Genomic DNA, 22,709 nt, shown 5'->3' with positions numbered 1-22,709 from the left:
TTTTTTTTTTTTTTTTTTTTTTTTTTTTTTTTTAAAGTGTGGCTCTCAGCTGCCGAGGCGGATGATGATGATGGCGGAGCTGGTTCAGGGACAGGCCTCGGTGGCTCAGCCCGGAACGAAAGATGACTTCGCGGACACGATACGCCGGGTTCGACAGGTAAAACGTCCTTCAGCGAGCAGGAGGTGCGATGCTTTCGGAATCGCGAATATCTCGGGTTTTATGTGGAGCTGGGCTGGACTTTTTTTTGGGTCGGGGCAACCCTGGACTCCCCCCCTCCCCCTCCTCCTCCTCCCTACTACTACAAACACTCCTCATGTACCCAGCGAGCTAACAAGCTAACGCTAAGTAAGCACAGTGCAGAGGACAGATTAGAGTTTTTTTACACTGCGTGAAGACGCGTTCACGGACACTGGTTTAACTCTAAACTCTAAAAAGGGCAAAGTCGTGTCTCGATTGTAAACGCTAAGGCCTGTGGTAATGTCGAAGTTTGTGCAACTTTACTAAGTTAAGCCGACACTCCTGCAACCTGTTGTCAAGTCGCAGAAGTTGCAGTTAGGCTATGTCGCGGACCTTCTGTTGTAAATGTGATGCCTCGCAGTTTGACCCACAACGCGGATTTTCCTTATTTCAGACACGAAGCGAAGTGTCTTGACACGCTGTCAGAAAGTTAGCATGCTAGTTTTGAAGTTAGCTGCTCACTGCCCCCATTTTAAAGACACGCATTGAGAGCCCCCCCCCCCCAAAAAAAAAGAAAAAAAAGAAACCAGCAACCACACTCATAAACCTGACATTTAAACCCCCTTGTTTCTGCATCTCTAACTGGTTTATAAGCTTTGGTTTCACAGGGTGTAGCGTGTATTGCACATGACAACGCGGAGCTAGTGTTAGCTGGCTGGCTAGGTAGCATGCGTGGTACTGTGTGTCCCAACAGGCAGCGTTGGAGTAAGGCCATGCCATGTAATGTAACGTCATCTGGTCAAATAAGACCCCCCCTCTCTGCTTCTCCTGTTGAGCACACTTGGATTTTTCCATTGCTGCATGAAAAATATCACCTGAAACCCACCTGCACAGACCTGCACACCTGTTTCAGGAATACCTGGGTAGTTTAGGTAGTGGCTGTGTGAAAGTCAGTGCAACCATTAGAATATAGAGTTACTTTATTGATCCCAAACTGGGAAATTGTGGCCTTACAGCAGCAGGTTGTTCAAACACAAAGAGCAAAAAAACACACAGTGTTAGCAAATCTAAACCTGATATAATATTAAATACAAAGTAAATAACTACTAAAAATATCAAAACTAAGAATGGGGATATATACAACCAGGATTTAACTAAGCATTACTAGTCTAAGTATGTCAAAGTAGAGCAGTCTCGTGTGCTTTGAGAGCAGATTAGCATACTAGTGACTTCAGTGTATAGAGTGTAAATTGGACTTTAGTCATACTTGTTGAGCTTTCCCCTGTTTAGTTTACAGTCCAGGAATAAACAAACTGTGTGTACCTGCATGTTTTAATCCCTTCATATGTCCAATGATGGAAATGGGTGATCACATTTTTACATAACACATGGAAAAAATGCAAATTAATTGCTCATTATCAGTATGTTTTAAATGTATAGTTACATTTATTCAAATTCACTGATAAAAACAAATTATCCCTGCACTCATGTTCACTTCATTTGTCTGTCTACTCGCCGTTATATTGAATAGTTTCTGCTTATAATATGTCTACACTCATGCACTTTAACTCATGTCAATACTGTCCATTTACAACTCTGCACATTTACATTTAATCTTCCTATTTAAGACTAGTAATGCTTAGTTAAATCCTGGTTTTATATATTCACATTCTTAGTTTTGATATTTTCAGTGTTTATTCACTTTGTATTTAATATTATATTATGTTTAGATTTGCTAACATTGTGTGTTTTTTACTCATATTGTGTGTTTGGATAACCTGCTGCTGTAACGCCACAATTTCACAGTTTGGGATCAATAAAGTAATTCTATTTTATTCTATGACATGCCAAGTACGTTAAAACCACCTCCATTAAACCTGTTCTCCCTCATGTAAGGGCACACCTTGTCCACAGAAAGAGAGCACCAGAAATAAGAGTTTTCATACATCTTAACCATATATTAGTAATAATAAGTAGGATAAAAGGACTTGAGTCTTGCATCACATATTTGTAGAAGGCGTTGTAAGCCTGTTAATGATAAACACAAGAATTAATCACATAAGAGTTTTTTTTTATATGTGGGGCACTTTGTGTGTGGCTTATGTTACAGAGGTTATTTAGTTTAGTGAGTAATCACGAGTGCTGCAGAGTACTTTATAGAAAAGGGAAGTCATACTGCGATATCATATGACATATGTGGCCTAAGTGTGATAGATAGGAAGTGTGTGTTCTTATGCCTCTTTCCAGTGTGGGGTGTTGGTTCCCACAGATGCAGTTATAGCAGTCACCTGCTTCTCCTTGCACACGGAGCAGCTGGTGAAAATGTCTGACATTTACATGTTTCGGCCGTGCACGCGTCAAATCACATTTCCATTTTCCTCATGTCAACTTGTTTTTTTTTAAATAATAACCAAATACAACACATGCTGTGTACAGTTAAACATTAGCCTAGATCCCCAGATGTTGACGTCTGTTATAGGTCTCTCAATTACTATATCTTGTATTCTGCGTCCTCCTGATCTGCTTACCGAGAAGTGTTGCTAAATGTGAAAGTTGTGTTCCTAAATATAACCATTAGGATTTGCCCTGTGCTAACTTTTTTATCGAAGATATAACCACTGGATTTATTTCTCTGTCGACAAATAAAAACATGAACACAACTTCTTGTGAAATGTAAAAACGTTGAGTTGAAGGTAGAGTCATGAATAGTAATAATGCCACAGAGCTTATTGGACAGCATGTTCTTGTAACCTAAATATAAACTATACATTCTAGTTCTCATGTGACCACAATTCACGTGATTTCTTTGTCTTTATTTTTAGACTAATTTGATATTAAAGTGCATTTTGTGAGGTGTAAGTCATGAAGCTCGAGTGTAGCAGTCCTTAGAATGTTTTCTCTTTAATCCATATATTTAAGAAGTTCATTTGTGTTTGAGGGTCCAGTCCAGCCCACAGAAGTTTTTACCCAGAGAAGTTAGTGGACACCCAGGAGTCTCTTTTTAGAATCCACAGCTTGTTAGACTCTGTGCTGTAAAAACCGCCCAGACTGCATGACTGTAAGCTATCTAACAGCAGCAAATGTGTTTAATTAGCACACATGCATCCATATGTAGTATGCTAATGTTAATCAGCATCTGACAAAGAATATTCTGTTTATCAAACAAGTTTCTCAAGTGCTTTTATCTTTCAAGCTGTTAAGACTTTAGTCAGAGCTGTAATTGTTTCTTCGCCATTATTCATTTAAAAAAACGAGTTTGTCTCCCTTAAAACAAGAACAATGATGGAAATCAACACGCAGCGTGCGCAGTAGCATTTCCAGTTCCAGACGTCACCCGGCGCTTTTCTGAAAAGTTTAAATATTTCAACTGAAAAAGGCGTCATCCTTTTTCTTTTTTCCATAGGCTTGTATGTAAAAAAAAAAAAAAAACGCGCTGGCAGTTAAAAAAAGAAGTCAAGTGTGAACACGGCCTTACTGTCCTTAAAGATACTGCACAGGTATCTAATGGCTGTAGCAACAAAACAAAAAAAACTTCTGAATATAGTCCGTAACTAAAATGCTTTTTGGCCAGATGAAGCTGTGGCAATGTCATGGAGAAAAGCAACCCCACACCTGCTTCCTTTTCTGCCTCCTTATTTCCAGCTCACCCCTCTCACTTCCACTTGTGGGCTCTGAAGTAGATAATCGTCCCCGAAGGTGATGGTAGACTCTAATTGCCGTCACTTTATTTTCATATTGTGAAAAAATTCCAGTCTTGCACAGATGTCAATTTTGTGTAATTTTCTGAAATTCTATACTTTTGTGTGGAAGGAGAGGTGGCAGATTAACATGGAGCGGAAAATACTGTTTGCACTCTCAAGCAGCGGAAGTGAAGATTAACATGTCCATCACTGCAGAACTTCAGCTTTGGCTTTAGGTTGTAGTAGAAACACCGTTACTAAGCTGTGAAGCAAATTAGAGCAGTCTTCTTGAAGTGGCCTGTCTATACTTTTCTTCATAAAGAAGAAACATGTAGGGAGCCGTGAGGCTGGGAGTCAATTTGTGGATTTTGATTTGCCTCATTGTAACTGAATAAATATAAAACTGCATTTGTTTTTTTATACAACATGACCAATTATTACATGGTGAATACTTTTTGACTTGTCCTAAAAAAATTGTATATCTATTGTTTTCTCGTTTCTTAAACAATTCTTGTAAAAAAAAGTTTGACCAGATCGTCCTCGATTTTATTGTTTATTTGTTACCTCCTTTTGACTTTCTTAAGTTTTGTTAACTGTCTGATAAGTTCCTGCACAGCTGCTTGTGTTTAACAACCAACATTTGAGTAATTTATCTTACGTCAAATAGGGTTTGTGTATAAAAAATAGTAAAACAAAGATACAAAATGTTAAACTAACTTAAGTTGCAGCTCGTAAATGGCCATATAATTTAACTGGCAGCAATTTGGTGTTAGCTTGAACCAACCACAACTGGCATTCAAAAGATGTTGTTCTAGGTTTTAAAGCTAAATATGTGATATGGCAACACGGTGTCATTTCCGTCAGGTCTACTGCACCTCTTTGTAATTTCCTTTGGCTTCTTCCAGCAGTGTCTCGTTGACAGACTTTGTGTCTGAACATGGAGCTGAATGTTTATTGTTGGGTAGTAGTTTAAGGTAGTTCTCAAACCTGTCAAAACTTTCAGGCAACTCGTCTACAGTTGTTCTGAAGAATTGCCATGCGCCATGAAAATCTGTGCCATTTGTCAGTGAAGCATAAAAAAGAATTGGTGCACTTGTTTCGAGGAAGCATCAGCGTAAGTTGTCTCAACGAAAACTTGAGCGGACTGCTTCAAGCCGCTGTTATATTGTACAAAGTGCAGGTTTCTGTTGCTGTCAAAAAGAAAACGCTCTGTAACAGATTGCCATGTCAAAACCCGACTTCACTGCAAACTTGAAGATGTAAGGGGAGACGAGAAGAAAAAAAGGTTTCACACTTATCATGAAGGGGTTGCCCTGGAAAGGAAATGTATGTTCAAAGAGAATGTCACCACACATGCACTGTTTACCTTTATTAAATCTGTCTTACTTTTTTTGTGTCTCCAGATGGCAGCCAAGATGGGAGGAGACCAGCTGCCCAACATGAACAGCTCCTCTCCAGTCCTCGACCCCTCCCTCTACGGCTTTGGAGGCCAGAAACGTTCCCTAGACAATGGAGGTAAGGCTTCAGCACTCACACAAACCCTACATCCATACACCCACGCCATCAGATAAAGACTGTGGTCACGTCATTAAAAAATAGTTCCAAATATTTCTGACAAAGATCGTCCCTACACCTGAGCGTCCCTTAGAACGGTTCAATACACTGTTCCACCACCAACCAGTTGCCATGTTGATATGTTCCTCCATGTGCATGACCATCTTCTTGCACCAAAGGCCCACAAAGCAATACTGGAACACATGTACAAAAACCTGGCCCAATATGGTAACTAGTAATCAGCAACTCCACAACATAACTTTTAAGGAATGAACAATAAACCTTAAAAAAAAAACAATCAGGAAGGCAAGTGAAAGATGACAGACAAAGCAGCAGAGTCCTCTGACATAATGACAGTACTGGCCTTGTATCAGAGCTACATGTAATTGGATGTATTCACAGTATCATCCAAGAAAAATGTGGGCAGGAAAACATAACAACACTGTTTCATTATGTGCACAAATATCTCTGCTCGCTGGGATTGTTCTGAATATGAACACACACACAGGGCTGGAAGTCTTTGGCTGATTCGATTCAGAATCAGGTTTCAATTCAAAACGATTCTGGATTTGTGGAGCCATGGACTCAAAGTCTGTTTATGAAGTAGTACATACTTCAGGATCTACTCCAGTCATCTGTGAGACTGAATTTCTTGTTGCTCTATTTGGTATTCTACTGAGTTAAAAAGCTAGCTTTAGCACTGAGCAGGGAGTGACTGATTAGCCACCCCCCCCCCCGCCCAAAAAAAAAAAACCAACAACAAAAGAACAATTTTCTTAAGTTATTCATTTTAAATCTTAGAAGAGAAGAATCTCGATTTTTACATCAATCGAATTTTTTACTCACATCAGCTCGCCCTGACTTATTGACATTTTTCTAGGGGACTGGCAAGAAAAGTCCAGAGTTGGAGTGAAAATTCAACAATTTCTGTTCATACATGCAGCTCACACCGAAAGTCTCAGGAAAATGTCAGTGTCTGCAACCCCCCCCCCCCCCCCATTAGATATTTCTGTCACTTATATGTCTGTGTAGTTTTGTTTTCCAGAACTGTGAAACACCTTTAGAGCTATGCAGGACATACACTATTATCTGAAGTGAGGCATGTCTTTGTATTTTTACGAGTATAAAGCATCAGAAACTGCGGTGTATTCAAAGTGTCACCATTCCTCACACACACAGAAAGGTTTGATCCATTTCATATCCATGGAGTGGAAACATGAGTCATTTCTCCTGTCTCCCTGTTATCTTGTCACAGTTGTTTGTATTATAGCTCAGCTCTGAATGCATGGACAGATAAATCTAAATTATATGCAACTCTAGTTTAAGTTTTGACGCCCAGTTATTGTTGCAACAATTTGTCCTCGGTTTCTCTCAGTCAAGGTTGTCCCACAGTCTGAAGGGAAATACAGAAATGGTATCTGTGTTGCACGGCACTTAGCTCGCAGCACTAAATTATCAAATGTACACAAACTGAGTCAAGGTATTCACGCTTTATCTTTTGCAGTCTTGTCCTTGAATGGATTCGGTACACCTCCTGTTTTATATTCATAGCTCTTCCATTCTCAAGCGTTAACCTCGCTGCATTTCCAGAAGAAGTGAAATCAGTGCAAACGACCATAAAATTGATTGAAGCTGCTAGGTATCAACTCAGGTGTTCACGTCCATGGCAGCACATCCTCCGCTGACCCTGCAGGACCCTTGCTCGGTGCTACCTGTCAAAATTCAATTCATGACCAGCAGCCACTGACCCGGCTGCTGCCTCTCGGCTCTGATTGAAACACTCACTCAAACACTCCCAGGGCCTGATTACCATGCTGCTGCAAGTCCCCCACTGAGGGTCAGACACGAACAAGCAACGAAGGATTGGCAGAACCAGGTCCATCTGCTCCTACCACCTCCACCCCCACCACCACCTCCACCCCCAGCCCTGACTCAGTCCTTTTCTTTTTGCTGTTGGTCTCTGTCAGTTTGAAAGATATTTAGAATATTATCTGATCTCGTATTATTTCTCACATGTTAATTTGGTTCCTCTCACTTCTCTCAGTAGGGAACCACCTCGGGGCGATGGTACATCAAAGGTGAGCAGAGAATAATCTAATTTCTGGTTTGATCACTTAAATATGTTTTGAATGCTTTCCTATATTATTGACTCTTGAACCTTTTATGCTCCAACAAAAAAAGCATACATTCTTAAATAAATGTTTTTAAATACAGCTGTAGTTTACATTCTGGATTAATTTATCCCTAGAAATATCAGAAAGAAATTCCATTTTCATATTACTTTGTCTGCTCAAAGTGCAAGACCAAAAGAGAAGTTATAAGAAACGCATCTTAACGTTTCGAAATCACAAAATTACAAATGTTTAGAATTTGAGCTTAAATGATTATTTCATGCAGCTTGATTTATAGATAAACAGACTCTACGTAAAACTGATCTACAACAGTTTTGAGTACCTGTCGATTGTTTGAGTTATAATTTAGCACAAATAAAGCACAAGTTAGTTTCTCAAATGTGAAAAAATCATCAACCTGAGCACTGTATAATTTATGAGACCAAAACTAGTTGTGAAGTATTACATTTATTGAAAAGTTTCTGTCCTACTCGCTTCAAACCTACCATATACGCTTGATTTGGTTTCAAAAGGGTCGTCTATTTGGATGTCTCTTTATTGTACTGCCTTTGGTCAGAGGTATTGATCATGTTGTAATCTCTCCCAGGGCTCTTGCGACAGAAGACTTCAAAGTGCCTGATAAGATGGTGGGATTCAGTAAGTAGTCCTATAGTTCATTATAATCACTTTAAATGTTTGACATCCAATCATCAGTATTGACGTTCTATTCAGTCTTTGGGTCACTGCTCACGGCCCCTGTTGAAAATCAAAGAGGCTTAAAACTGTCTACTTCTCTCCCTCCGCCCCCTCCCCTGTAGTCATTGGAAAAGGAGGAGAGCAGATCTCAAGAATTCAACTGGAATCGGGTTGTAAGATCCAGATTGCTTCAGGTAAGTCGGAATAACCTGAAATCAATATTCCAGTCTCTCTAATCTGAAGCAGCTGGGTTGGAAATGTTTGACTCAATTGATCAGATTTATGAAAACAAGCAGGCGTGTTCAACTTTCATGTGAAATGTTTCCTGTAGGTTCACATTTGTTTAGGCATTAAAACCATCTTTACAACAACGCATGCCTTCAACACTGTAAAGTACATTGTTTACATGAAACATCACTTAGACAATTTATTATAGCCCCATATCTCCCCTTGGGTCTGTGTTGTTTTTTTAATTTATGCACTTCTGAAATAAATGCATCAGGGAAACACGCAAATAAAATTACAATTGAACCATTTAAAATAATTTCTTTTTAAAAACAAATAAATATTGTTTCTAAACGTAAAGTGTACAAACTGTTGTGTAGCGTTATGGCTGCATTTATCTTAAGCATGTGCTTGATGTAGCATCTATATACTGACAATAAGTGCTGAAGATGGTCACATAAAGACATTTACATCAAGCCTGGTATAATACAAGATGTCTGCAATTAAAGCAACCTGTTTTTAAAGCGTTGGTTGAGAACAGATATTCTTTGACGTTGGGGGATGTTCTGAACAGAAACAGCTGAATAGAAACTGATGCGTCCCTGTTTCCTGTCCAATCTTTACCTCATTTCAAAGCAGCAACTTTAAAATAAGGTGCCGTATACAAATGAAAGGGAAAAAAAAACAGATGAAGATAAATACATGATTACAGATGCCTTCAAAATACAGCGTTGGTGTCAATAGCTCATTATTCGACTGGTATTCTATTACATTTGTGTATGTACTTTTTTTGTATATAAATGTTTTTATGCGTAGTGTCTTTTTTAAAAAATTGTTGTGCTCTTTTTGTTGCAGACAGTGGAGGCATGTTGGACCGGCCCTGCACGCTGACTGGGAGCCCAGAGAACATTGAGTGAGTCTCAGCTCTCAACATTGACAGATTTACTGAAACTACACGGACCATTTGGAAAGTGTGCCCTATTGTTGTGACACAGAGGGCATGAACCCGAATCTTTCTTCACATCTCTTTTTTAATCAGTCACTGAATCACCTGAAAAACCTCTTTCACAATCGACAAAGAAAAATGTGACTGAAACGGTTTTTGTGTGGAGTCTGTAACTGTGGTGACAAATGTATTTGTTGGTCCTCCGCCCCCCCCCCCCCCCCCCCCCCAACAGGCAGGCCAAGAGGCTGCTGAGTGAGATTGTGGAGCAGTGTCGGTATGGTCCTGGCTTCCACTGCGACATGGACGGCAACAGTTCAATCCAACAGATCCTTATCCCCGCCAACAAAGTAGGCCTGGTCATCGGCAAAGGAGGAGAAACCATCAAACAACTGCAGGTCTGCAATGTTACGCATTAAAACTGTTTGAAAAGCTCCCTTCTCTGGCCTGCCATCACTCATCCTCTTTAACATCGAAAACACAACCACTGTAACGGTCGACGCCGTGCAACTAGACAGGCTTTAATAACATCTGTTATTTGAGAAAGTTTAAATCAGTCCTCAGTGACTATCACACTAAAATGTTCCTTAAGATACATACCCACTTGTTTTTTGCAACTTCCAGAAACATTTTCAAAAGTTTTTACTTTAATTTATCATGTTCAGTTTTCTCACATTTACACAAGGCGTGCATCATTGCATTATTTGTAATCCGCCACTGCGGCACAATATAACTGCACATGATGTGATCCATGACACACTAAGGCTGTTCCCTGAAACATGCTTCAGTATTGGATCTGATTCTTGAAATGTCTTTGTAATTTTATGATTTAGGAATCGGGAAATAAGAAAAAAAAAGTTTTAAGCTTTCTGCCATTTGTGGGGAAGAGCTCTAGATATGTTTCAATTGTTTTTTAATAGAGTATCTGAAGAGTTAGTTCCCTGAGTGATAGGTTGTATTTATGTGGATTTAGGTGTCAGTTGTTTTAATTTGACACACCTTATTTCTAGTGAAGTTCATCATCTAAATGCTGAACATGCGTTCAAATCTATGAAGTTCATCATCCTAAAATGGTGATCTATGATGGCTCAAAACTGCATTTTCTTAAATCCCAGAGATGAAGCTAACATGGAGGGTTGTTGCATGAAATATTTTATAACGGTCTAATTGTACAAATAGCATGTCAGATTTTTTTAGTTCAGATTTAGTACAGTTAAGTGTAAAATGACTTAAAAGGGTTATTTTCATCAGCAAAGATGAGCACCAGTCAAATAGATTGGATTTTTTTTTATTTTCTCAATGAAATGGCAGAAATGTTCCTCTGCAAAGACACTGTGCTGAATTCTGCAAACCTAGATCCTCTGCTGCATTTCCAACTTATTTCAAAACCTATTGAATATATGAGAGATTCATATTACTCTGAATATATTTACATTCTCCAAAGTTATTCGCCACTTACTTTAGGTTGTGAAGCTCCCATCAGAAAATAAGAACCTGTTCTTTAAGGTGCTGCAGACTCTCTGCCCGTCACAGTGAATAGTGTTTTAGGCCCCAGGTAACTCTCTGATGTGTGTTTTTGCTTCTGTCCGATTAAACTCCTGCAGGAGAGAACAGGAGTGCAGATGATAATGATTCAGGATGACCCGATGCCCACTGGAGCAGACAAGCCCCTGAGAATCACTGGGGATCCCCACAAAGTGCAGGTCAGTCTGTGAAGAGCTCAGTGTGAGCCGCTGTATTTCCCGTTTACACTCAATTTTACACATTTCACGCCTTAAGTCTTCCACTCTAGCATCTTTACTTTTATTGAGAGGATTTTAGCTAGACTTTTGTTATGCGTCCTGTTCTGAGGCTTTTTTTGTTTTTACTTTGTTAACAGCAAGCCCGCGAACTTGTTGTGAAGCTCATCCGAGACAAAGACCAAGGAGACTTCAGGGTCGGCAGGGCAGACTTTGGAACCAAAATGGGGGGAAGCAGTCTGGATGTAAGAGCTTTTTTACCTGCTGTTGAAAGGCTGCACAGCTACAATTATTTGTTGAATTATTCACTTGCCTAAGAGAGTATTTTTTTTATATTTGTGATTCTGTCTTCGTCACCCAGGTTGTTGTGCCCAGATTTGCAGTCGGCATCATTATTGGCAGGAACGGAGAGATGATCAAGAAGATTCAGAACGATGCAGGAGTCAGGATCCAGTTCAAACAAGGTGAAAAAACATAACAGGGACTGATGTTACCGACTAGTAGCACAAACTACAAACATGTATTCTATCTGGTTTCATAAGTGTGCAATTCCTTGTCTCAGAAAAGCAGTTTAAAGGTATGTGTATTGCCACATAGCGTAACAGAGTCGAACATACTTCTGCCAGTGATTGCCTGTATACTGGGACAAGGAGAGTACTCTAATTAAATTGCCTAATCAAGCTTTTAATTGTAGCTTGACCTAACTGGGGATGTAGACGTAATGAATGTGATAGTTAATCCAGTAAAATCATCAGAAATGTTCTGTGCAGTCCAAACCTGCAAGCAGTCGAGGTGTTTAATGTGTTTTATTTCAAGCAAAAAAAACATTTCTCTGATTTTAGAGCAGCTAGAGACATTTTGTGTTCTTTGTGTGCGTCCAGACGATGGAGTGAGTCCTGACAGAGTTGCTCAGGTGATGGGTCAGCCCGACCACTGCCACCATGCGGTCCACCTCATCAATGAACTGGTTCAAACTGCTCAGGTATGTGTTCCTGCTTCGTCCATACTGATTAGATCCGTCCAGAGAAACAGCATTGGGCTGTTCTTCTGCAGAATCCCAACGCCTAATACGCTCACACATTTTTTTTACAGGGTTTAAGAAGTTTGAGATTTTCTTTTGCTTAATATTTCATGAAATGAGAAATTCTAGATTGGAAGCATTTTGAAGAACTGATGTCAACATTTTGTAGGAAGAAATCACTGAGTGTAGGAATCTCTGAAATCAATCTTTTCCTAATGTTTCCCTTCGCTTCCCTTGTAGGAGCGAGATGGATTTGGAGGTATGATGGGACGTCGGGGGCGAAGTGACTGTAACATGGGAGGACCTGGAGGACTCCAGGAGGTGACATACGCAGTACCAGCTGACAAGTGTGGACTAGTGATTGGCAAAGGTAAGAATCAAGCTTTTATGATTTTTCTATTTAAGTAGCAGTTGATTCTGTAAGCACCTCAGTAGAATGGTTTGTTCTTTGTGTGTTTAGCCGACACATTTTTTTTTTTTTAGTTCATATTTTAAAAGTTGCTTCAAGTTTAGTTCATGAGCCTGGTTTCATTAGTTTCTCGTTGTTAGGTCCCAGCTTGTGCTCGTTTAAGAAAACATTTTGCTCTTCTAAACATTTGCTGTTCAGTATAATCCGCTTTTTGCAAGATGGCCATTTTCCGTTTTAATAACTGAATGCCGTTTGGTGTGCTGCCTCTGCGTGAAACAGATGAGAAGAGGGTGGGGTGGTGGGGGGGGGTGGGGGGGTGAGTGACCACCCTCCTATTCTCTCTCCGGGGCTCATGTATACAGCACAAGTGGCATTCATTGGCTTCACTAAGGGCTTAATGACGGGGATAATGCGTGTAATGTGACATTAATTGTTAAAGGTGCATAATAACAGCCCTCAATCATGTGGAAGGCTGCCTGGCATCTAATGAGGGTCTTTCAGCCCAATAGAGTGCAGCGAGGGAATGAATAGGAGGAATTAGCTTATTGGCTATTCATGCCCACTCTATTGCCAGCTATTTAAAAGTCATTGACCATTGCATTGGAAGGAGCTGTGTGTGTGTGTGTCAGTGTGCATGCTTGTGGCCTTGGTGTGTGTGTGTGTGTGTGTGTGTGTGTGCGCAGTGGTGGGTGGGGTCTGAGGGGGCCTCTTTACCTAAGATAAAAACATGGCAATAGAAATGTCAAGTGGCTTTTGTGCATGTAGTGGGCCGAGGGAAACAAATAAACCTGGGCGTAGCGTCCCCCTCTCTGTGCATTAGCATATGAAGTGGGCCAATATGGTGGAGATGGCGGTGGGTCTGGGTGCTGTCAGCTATCCCTTAAAGGGTGCGGTGATTAATATCTTTACGATGCCATATGCAGCCCATTGCCCCTCTGTTTTGACCCCCTGCACACACACACGCACACACACTGGTTGATGAACCAAGCCACCCACAAACCTGCTCATTGCAAGAGCCAATAAGCGTCTCACAACTTTACTCAGTTTTTTCTAAACTAAAATAATAATCTAAAAGTTCCATTCACCAGGTTTTTTCCAGATTTTTACAAGCGATTATTTTGTGAAGTTAAAAGTTAGAATTTCTTTGTTTGAAAACTCTTGAAGAGCTACGAGTACTTTTAAGTGAATAGTTATTTAGTGTTGCATTTTAAGTTAACCTAATCCTTGTATATGTTTCTATGTTCTCACTTTGACATGGATGTTATTATGTAATCTTTTAGATAAATGTTTTATTTGCTTGCTTGTTTATTTGTTTGCTTGTTTTTAACCAGCCAAGGAATCCTAAAACTGAGAGTGACCAAACGTAATGCCAAGCAGAAACAGACATAAAACATTTGCAAGGATTATTTCTCAAAGTTTGATGATTTAAAACAAAAAAAGAAATGTGAAACTCTGTTTTGTAGGAATGCATGACCATTTTTGCTTTAATGGTCGGGCAGTTATATGTCCTCCTGTTAAAAACAACTTACTGGTCAGGTCAATTGTCCCATCCTAAAATCAATATAAACTTTGTGTGAATGTGATGATGAATATTTGCTGACTGGCGACGAGGCATGTTATGAAACCAGATTTTTAAACTTTGATAAGTTTACACCAAATGCTATTGATGCTTATTCTATACCACGGCAAATATTCAAGTCCAAGGCACCCAATATTTGGTAAGATTTTGTTTTTAATTCTCAAAATTTGCAAACACATTCCTGCATACTGTCTAAATTGCACTAATAACAAAACATTGCCAACTTAATTGTGCAATTAAGACAGGTCATTAGCTCCATTTGACGGCAGGTTTTGGTTTAAAAATAATGCTTTGGATTTAAAGTCTTTTAAAATGTTCTGTACTTACAATAACTATCGTTTAAAAGATGTGGTATTCAAAAGTATAATAAGTATACCATTAAAGTAAAACCTTACTGGTGTCAGTTTGGTTCATCTCACTTAAAAATCCTTTAACCTTAAAATGTTTCAGAGAGTGAAAAAAGTTCAGAAACTATAAATGTATAATTTCTGCTTAGAGCAAACTTAAAAGATAATTTCATTAACAACTGAGATTGTGTTTTTTGTTGTTTTTTTTTAAACCAAAAACCCTCAATAAGTCACTTTATGGGTTTCCTTAAAGTCTCTGTGATGGAGAGATATTTATTGGAATGAGATTTAATCCAGAAAACAATTGAGAGGAATTTAATTAAAATGTGTCTGTTACTGAAATACATTTTGTTTGGATGCCCTTTCGACATATTGATTTCATCCTCTCGCTTGCATCAAAAATTAGTTCCACACTCTGTTAGTGACATTGTCCCCTGAGGCCTGTGACTTTCTCCCCATCAGCAGCTAACCAGTCCCCTGGCTTTCCCTTGAATGCAGTCACCAGTTGCACTTTTGTGTCCCTCCTTTTCTCCAGCTCACTAAACCAGTCTCATTAATAAGGCCCGTATTATCTGTCCTCACTACAGCCCAGTCCATGAAATGAATAGTCAGGGTCTTCATTGCTCTCTGCTGTCTGACTAGAAGAGCTCATAATGGCTTCATTAAGGCAGAAGTTTCATTTGGTTGACAATGGGTTAATGGCCCATGTGCAGTCTGTTGGCAGCTAGGAATAGGCTGCGGGAGGGGAGAGGTTTTTGATGAGCGTTTTCATTCGGAGGTCAGCCAGGGTCGTCCGAGTGTCAGCCACAAGTGAACAAATGTGTAATTGATGTTGGGACAGCCCTGGTGTCCCCCACGGGAAGCACCCTCAGCCTTTTTCGTTCAGATGGGCATTGTGGAGGGAGGGGTGGGGAGCGGCTATATGCCCCCACCCTGGTTCACTCCCTCCTCTCATCACAGAGGACAACACAGAGTCAAGAATGAAAAGGGTAAAAGAGACAAACGATATCCCAGAAGGAGGATACGCTTCAATTTTGGCCCTTTTCTCCTGCCAGCTATGTTTCATTTCTCCCCGCTGGTGTAATTGCTCTCCCCACACGTCGGGAAGCTGGCATCTGATGCCGGGGAGGGGGGGAGGTGTGCAGGAGATGTCTCCTTTTGTTTCCTGATTTGCATGGATGTTACCACAGAATGGTAGATAAGTGCTGAGACACATGCCAGAGTCTTCATTAAGGTAGCACCATCACATGACTTCAGTCTAGAGGGATGGGAAAGGTTCCAACATTGATGTTTGGGAGTGTCAATTTGTTTGTACTACCCATCAGGAGTGCATGGGACAAAATATCAGTGCAGCAGTATTGTTTCCCTGACTTGTGCGATTATAACTGGTGCCAAATATGAATATTTGAAGAAAAAACATGTCGCTCAAAACAGATTTCCCTGGCAATTTGGCTCAGCACGCTAATACTTCATGACTCCTCACAGTGGGGGGGGGGGGTCTTGACATGAATGAGTGTAATGTGAACGGAAGTTAATTTGCCAAAGAAGATGTTGGGATAATGTCAAACAGCAGTGCAAATAAGTTAAGAGATGGAGGGTGATAAGAGGTGAAACTGACTCCCTTATTTCAGTGCATGAAAACACTTAACCCTGCACATTGTGGAGCGTTGTGTATTCTTCAGTTAATCTGACATCATTGATGCATCATTTTAAAATTGTCTTGCAATATTTCAATCAACGCAGAATCGCTGTGTCATGATATTACAGTCATCGGGGGCCACTTATCGTGGAGTTCCTCTGTGATTCCCCCCCCCTCCCTCTCTGTGCATCGACAAGAACCTTAAAACCAGTGATTAATGTGAGGCTCAATGTCCTTGAACAACAAACTTGGCTCGTATGATGTGCCCATGTTTCCTTGTTTTAAGGCATATCTGTGGGAACGTCAGGTTATTCTGTAAAAACTAGCTCTTCATATAGGTTTTTTTTTTTACCACTGTGCAAAACAAAAGTCTTAATAGTTTTATAACCAACCTGGAAGCTACCATATTGTAATTTCAGACAGCCTCATGTTGATGGCATTCATATTGTTGCTCTTTGCAGAAGCAAATATTGTGTGAATGACAAAAGTTAGAAAAAGAAAATCCCTGCCTACTTTTGATTTTTCACTTCTAAAAGGCTTTCTTTTTTTTAAGGATTATTGGTTTTATTTGGTTAGATAACCACTGTGGAGAGATGGTTTCAGATGCTGTTGACAGAAACTAGCATGTTAACACCTGTAAAAACCTTCCATTGACCATAAACACCCTGTCATTCTATGATTTGGCAATAAAAGCGTTGACACTGATTGATCTATCGTCAATTTGAAATAAAAATGAAACCATATTTCTTGATTGTTTTGCAAAGTTGGCAATCAAGATGAGTAACCTTAGCTTAGGATTGTTTTTGTATTTATGACAAACAGTTAATCGACAAAACGGTTAGGATGTTAATCCGAGGAATATTTGATCGCTCCCGGCCCAAATTTAAAATGCGTCCTGACGCGTGACATTTTTCCAGGTGGCGAAACCATCAAGAACATCAAAGAGCAGTCTCGTGCCCACGTGGAGCTCCAGAGAAACCCGCCGCCCAACACAGACCCCAACGTGCGCATCTTCTCCATCAGAGGAACCCCTCAGCAGTTGGAAAAGGCTCGCCAGCTGATCGATGAGAGAATTGGGGTAGGTGGTCTACTCAAAACTCTTATTGTCTGACCTGATATTCATGAGCGCACATGTCAATGTGGAGAGCTGCCGGGGTGCGGCTGGTGGCTGTGGTCCTGGTGGCCGGCAGGATGTCACCAGAGGTTAAACATGAAGAATCCATCAAATGGACTTAATGGAGTGCATCAGTGGCGGGCACTAACCTTTGACCTTGTCTGTTGGCTTCTTTTTAAACACAAGTGTGGTCTCTCACTCGCCTTCTCTTCCCTTTTTTCTGCTCTAGGGTCCAGGGATGGGGGGCAACAGCAGCTTTGGTATGAATCCCTACAACCAAGGACCAACCACTCCTCCTCAACAGTAAGGTTCAACCTCTCTCCTGGACACGTCATTCATGTTTTAACTGTTCTAATGTGACCTGTGTAAGACTGACACACTGTCTCCTGCAAGAAAAATACTGTCCACTCAATGGTGTTCACATTGAACTGTGTTTATTTTACATAAGTGGGCCTCAGACATTCATGACCGGAGGCGGAGGAGGAGGAGGAGGAGGCGGTGGAGGAGGTGGAGGAGGAGCAGGAGCAGGAGGAGGATGGGGTACGACTTTTCAGATATGGCAGCCTCAAAGCCAACAGGACCACAGTAAGTAAACACACCGAGGATGTTCAAGACTAAATGCTTCTCAACCTTCAAACCCTCAAAGCAAGTTTAAGCACAAAACATATTGTTCCAAAACAAAATGTAGAAATAAACAAAATGTTGCTTCACACTCAAAAGTTATTTGAACTCCGTACACATTTCAGTTTTGGAGAGTTGCTTAGTTTCATTAGTTCAAAGGTGTATGTATAAAGTTTTCTCCTCTGTGTTCTGTCACTGTAAGCACACTGCGGCTAGTTTTAGCCGGAGTCTTCTTCATGCTGGGACAACATATTTGTGCTTCCTTTCCTGTGGCTAACCGCCTCCTTCCTGCACTATGACTGCTTTTTAAATTTGCCATTGAAGGAAATCATTTGGAAAAAGATTTGCAGAAGGTGAAAAGGGTAAAAGGAAATCCCACTCTCAGTAACTTTGGTGTGTTTTCTGTGTCTGGTTTCAGGTCACAATGGATCCCAGACGGGCCAGATGGACTGGGAGCAGTATTATAAAAAGCTAGGCAAGTGTCACTCAAAGGATCATCTCAACGCCCACTTTAGTTTCTACTCAACCCTCTTTAGTGTTCTGGCAAAAAGACAAAAAGCATGAATCCTGATTGTAACTTTTCTTAAACCCTGATCACTGAAACTTTAATATTTTAAAGCAGATCTTCTGATAGAAGCGGTTTAAGGTTTTAACTTTATTTTTTGGTTTGTTTTAAAGGCCAGCAAAACCAGGCCCAGAGCACCGCTCCTGAGTACAACAAAGCTTGGGGTGAGCAGTTTTTTTTTAATGAGGACAACGGATTCAAATAAAATAAAAAAACGGATTAAAGATGAATTTGAGCTCAAACCTGCAAATGTATCTTAATTTTTCTTCCACACTGTTTTATTTCTCCCTCCGTTCAGGCCAGACGGCTGGTCCTGGATCTCAGCAGACCTCTAATCCAGACTACAGCGCCTGGGTTGACTTCTACAGACAGCCGATGGCCTACTTCAACCAGGGCGCACAGCAGACACAAGCCCCGGGCCTCCAGGTAAGAACCAATGCTTAGATCTGGCGCGCTGGTAATTATGGGGTTAGAATCTATGTTTTTGTTCTTGCTTGTAGGCCTCCAACGATATTTGTAATCGTACCAAACCCCAACGGTCTGGATGTCACGGTTCAGACGTCATGACCACAAATACTGAGTGGAGAAAAAGGGTAGTCACTCATGGCGGTACTCGCACCCCGATCTATGCTCATGAATGTAGGGGAACAAGTGGAACATTTTAATGATTATTAGACGTCATCACCCAGAGGAGACAATCACTAGAGCTTGGAAAACTTAAAACAGGTGTCAAACAACTTTAACCCCCCTGTTTTAAAAACAATCCTCGAAGTCATTACCAAAGCTGATACATTCCTAAGGTTGTTGCACATATGCACTAGTAGAGGATCCCCGCTTCAGGTGTGAATTAAAAGTGATCAAACCTCTTTCCTATATTATACATTTTATTATGTTTGATACACTGCAGGCTTTGCAAACTTACCACAGGTAGTTTTAAATAACCCAAGATGTTACTTTCATGGCCGCCGTCTAAAAAATATATTTGCGACATCTAGAATATGCATCCAGGACTTTTCCTGTTGACCCCAAAACTGAGAGTCGAACCTAACCGTGACCTCTGTGAACCGTTACACCTCTAATTGCTCCAAATATCTTTAAAAAAAAAAAAAAAAAAAGCGTAACCGACAGTGTGTGTGTGTCTTTCTTTAATAGCCAGGTTTTAAGGCCCCATGAATGTGAATGCTACGTTCACAATTTAAGCAAGTTGGATATCATTCAAGATTTGAGATCCAAGTTGCTCCCTCCTGTCTGTAGATCCTCGCTTGTATTGCGCTGACTCTCAGATGTACGTCGCTTTGGACAAAAGCGTCTGCTAAATGAAACTGTTACAGAAATGAGTCTCTTCTGTACTTGTACTGCAGGCCGGGACAACAGCCTCCTGCTGGTTAAGGAACATCTCAGTGTTTATAATTAACTAAGTATTGCAAACTTGTTTACCAGTGTTAATAGCGAGAATATCGTAAACTGTCTGAACAGCTTAACAGGAATATTGTCATGATCAGAAAACATGTAGTGCATGTTCATGGAATCATTGATGTTTCATAAACTTTTTTATGATTATGTATTGCAGTCGTTGGAGATGGGATTAGTTTGTCTTGCTTTTTGTGTTTTTATGTGATTTGTTGATAATGGGGCGGTGAAGGGGGAGGGGGGGTACGTTTCCTTCACAGTCATGTTTTTTATTTTTTATTTAAGGCACCTCTAGGACCAGGTGCCTTTTGATTTTAAACAAAACGGTGTCAGCAGATTAACAAACTGGTTTTATTCCACAGGATCATTAGAGAAGACGCCCGGGTGAAAGACTTGAATCACTGAGAGGATGGAAACGACCCTTTTTTAACCGAGGGGAGTTCTAGATTTGCAACGCCTTGAAGACTTTTTTTCTTAGTGAGAAACACTAGCTGTAGAATGACTTATATGATAAAGTAATATTTCTAAAATCAGGAACATTTATTTGTTACTAAATGCTTGTGTACACTGTTATTTTGGATAGACAGTATCTGGGATCCCTTTTTGGACTTGAGAGAGCTGTTTTTGTTTTTGCATATTTTTTTTGTTTCCTGTCTCTGACTCAGATTGTACCGCCAAAATGAACCCAAAAGTTGTAACATTTCAAACGGCAATATGATCTATTTTTTTCTAGTTTTGTTGGAATGAAACCATGGTTTTGTGCTTAGCAGTCTTGAATAGCGTTTTTTGTCATATGTCATGATGTTTAAAGAGTGTGTTAAAATGTTTTCCTTTTACATAATTCAGTGAAATGAAACTGTGATGTTTTGTTACAGGAAATGTATTTTTGTTACAAAGCTTAAAAAAACTTAAAGATTAATGTCCGCCAGTGACAAGAGTTCTAATTTAATTCCTGTTGTGAATTGTATGCTGTTTTTCATTGTCATTTTATTGTTCTCTGGTTTAAAAACTAAAGGTGCAATATCTTATTTCACTTTTGAAACAAAGATGGGTTCTCTAATATTTTTGACAGATTTTTTAACTTGTAGTTTTAAGATGTTTTTTTTTTTCTTTTTCAAATGAAAATGTCATTGATAATTTATTACAATGATCTGATATGATAGGATTTAGGGGGATGTTGCAAATAGCTTTTTTGCCTTTGCTACCTTGTAAAACTATGTATATATGCTCATATATTTGACTGTTAATTTAAAATATATATGTTTCATATATATATATACACACTTATATACAAATTATTTTTTTCCTGTTATCAGTGTTGCAGGAAAACGGTCCCTCTTTTTTCTGTTCTGTTTTCATACTGAAAATGTTCAAAGATTGTGAATGTGTGATTTTTGAAATTTGATGTTGCATCTTGTTATGAAGAAAAATACGACGTGGTAGACTTTTGTGTATGTTCTGCACCTGAGCTATTCAAGACTGCTAAGCCTCTGTTCTTCTACCTGTGTAATAATTAATGTAGTATTTTTATGTTTTAAGTATTTTGATCAAAAACTGTCTTATTTGGTACCTCTCAGTTCACTAACGGCCCGCTGAGCCCACAGCACGGACTCAGCGGGCCGTTGGACTCAGTCCAATGCTAACAACCTTTTTAATTAATTTTTTTATTTCTTTGTGTGATTTAATATAAATGGTATAAATGATGCATCATTATGGAAAAATGATTATGGTATTAACGTCATTTCTTAATGAAAAGGGATATAATTTGAACATGTCTAATTATGGTGTTTGTTTTTTTTTTCCTTACGTGTACAGTTAACAATGTATTAAAAACATCCAGACTACCTTTATGTCTACTTGTTTAGCTGCTTTTCTGTTTCATGACGTTCTTCTCAACATGTGGATGTCTTTACCTGTGAGCGCTCTATTGTGTAAATACTAACAGATGATGCGTAGACTAAATCTGTAGCTTGACTGTATGTTTTCATGTTTTATAAGCAGAAAAGCTATATTTTCTATAGACTGCTGCCAGTTCTCAAATCCAAATAAATTGTCCGCAAGCCTCTCTTGTGGTTGAGTAATAATCTCAGTATCAGCTCTTACTGTAAGCTGCGACATGTTTCCACTGCTGCACTGTGCAGATGAATGTAGTTTGTACATGAGTCATCACACGGCCAGATGAGAGATGTACATTTCTTATCCTTCAGTATTTTTTTTCTACAAACATTATGTTTGCTGGTTTTCAACTTTAAAGTTCTTGATCACTGCTTCATTTTGTAAGAAAAAGATTCCCTTTAAATCTGTTGTTTAGTATCATCTGAAGTTAAACTTCTGTATTTGTCCTGTGATTTAAAAGAAGAAATAAACGTTGTAATCCTTCAGCTTAAACATTTGTCCTAAAAGACATTATCTCCTTTTTGACCTCTGCCTTTTGCTGAAATTTGATAGTTCAAAATGTTTCTGTTAACAAAGTCAATTTCTGGATGATTGACTTCTTGTTTATTTAAAGCACTTTACATGAAACACTTTGAGTTTGGCCATCATCATACCTCAAAGTTTAACTCTAATCTCTTCTCAGTTTAAAACATTTTTTCTGTTACTGGCTTGAGTTTGTTTCTAAAGAATCCTTCGGTATTTTCACAAAAAATTCTATTATCTTCCGTTTTTCTGCTCTTGTACGTCTCATTTGTCCCTAAACAACCTAATGGAACATTTCCCTTTCTGTCCCTCGTTGCTCATGTTAACTGTCGTCCTCGTCGAGCAGCGGCGGCAGCACGTCCTCCCTCAGGCTCCACTGAGATGTCCCCCCCCCCCTCTGCCCCCTCCCCTCCAGCTTTGTCACTGCACATCTTTGCTCTCAGCAGGGGCTCTCCTGACA

The 22,709-nt window shown here is 39.7% G+C and overlaps 1 protein-coding gene across 1 annotated transcript; it reads left to right on the top strand.

Moving 5' to 3' along the window:
* Nucleotides 1-21,677, top strand: fubp3 (far upstream element (FUSE) binding protein 3). Its single transcript, XM_020650816.3, has 19 exons — nt 1-157; nt 5,262-5,373; nt 7,457-7,490; nt 8,131-8,180; nt 8,342-8,413; nt 9,300-9,357; nt 9,623-9,785; nt 10,992-11,090; nt 11,267-11,371; nt 11,488-11,590; nt 12,008-12,108; nt 12,388-12,517; nt 17,039-17,199; nt 17,465-17,538; nt 17,684-17,820; nt 18,275-18,331; nt 18,535-18,585; nt 18,720-18,847; nt 20,194-21,677. Exons 1-19 carry the CDS (start codon nt 62-64, stop codon nt 20,200-20,202), a joined length of 1,740 nt encoding a protein of 579 aa, XP_020506472.2. The 5' UTR covers nt 1-61; the 3' UTR covers nt 20,203-21,677.
* The last annotated feature ends 1,032 nt before the right edge of the window (nt 21,678-22,709 follow it).

The sequence above is a fragment of the Labrus bergylta genome, chromosome 17 (assembly GCF_963930695.1).
Source record: "Labrus bergylta chromosome 17, fLabBer1.1, whole genome shotgun sequence".
Lineage (NCBI taxonomy): Eukaryota > Metazoa > Chordata > Actinopteri > Labriformes > Labridae > Labrus > Labrus bergylta.
The sequence above is the reverse complement of the archived record's forward strand: the minus strand, read 5'-3'. Positions and strand labels throughout refer to the sequence as shown.

Bases quoted from the DNA above. Each gene is read 5' to 3' on its own strand.
- fubp3 (XM_020650816.3), top strand. From the start codon at position 62: ATGATGATGATGGCGGAGCTGGTTCAGGGACAGGCCTCGGTGGCTCAG. The intron at 7,491-8,130 runs GTGAGCAGAGAA...AATCTCTCCCAG, and splicing joins GGGGCGATGGTACATCAAAG to GGCTCTTGCGACAGAAGACT. The intron at 11,091-11,266 runs GTCAGTCTGTGA...CTTTGTTAACAG, and splicing joins GGGATCCCCACAAAGTGCAG to CAAGCCCGCGAACTTGTTGT.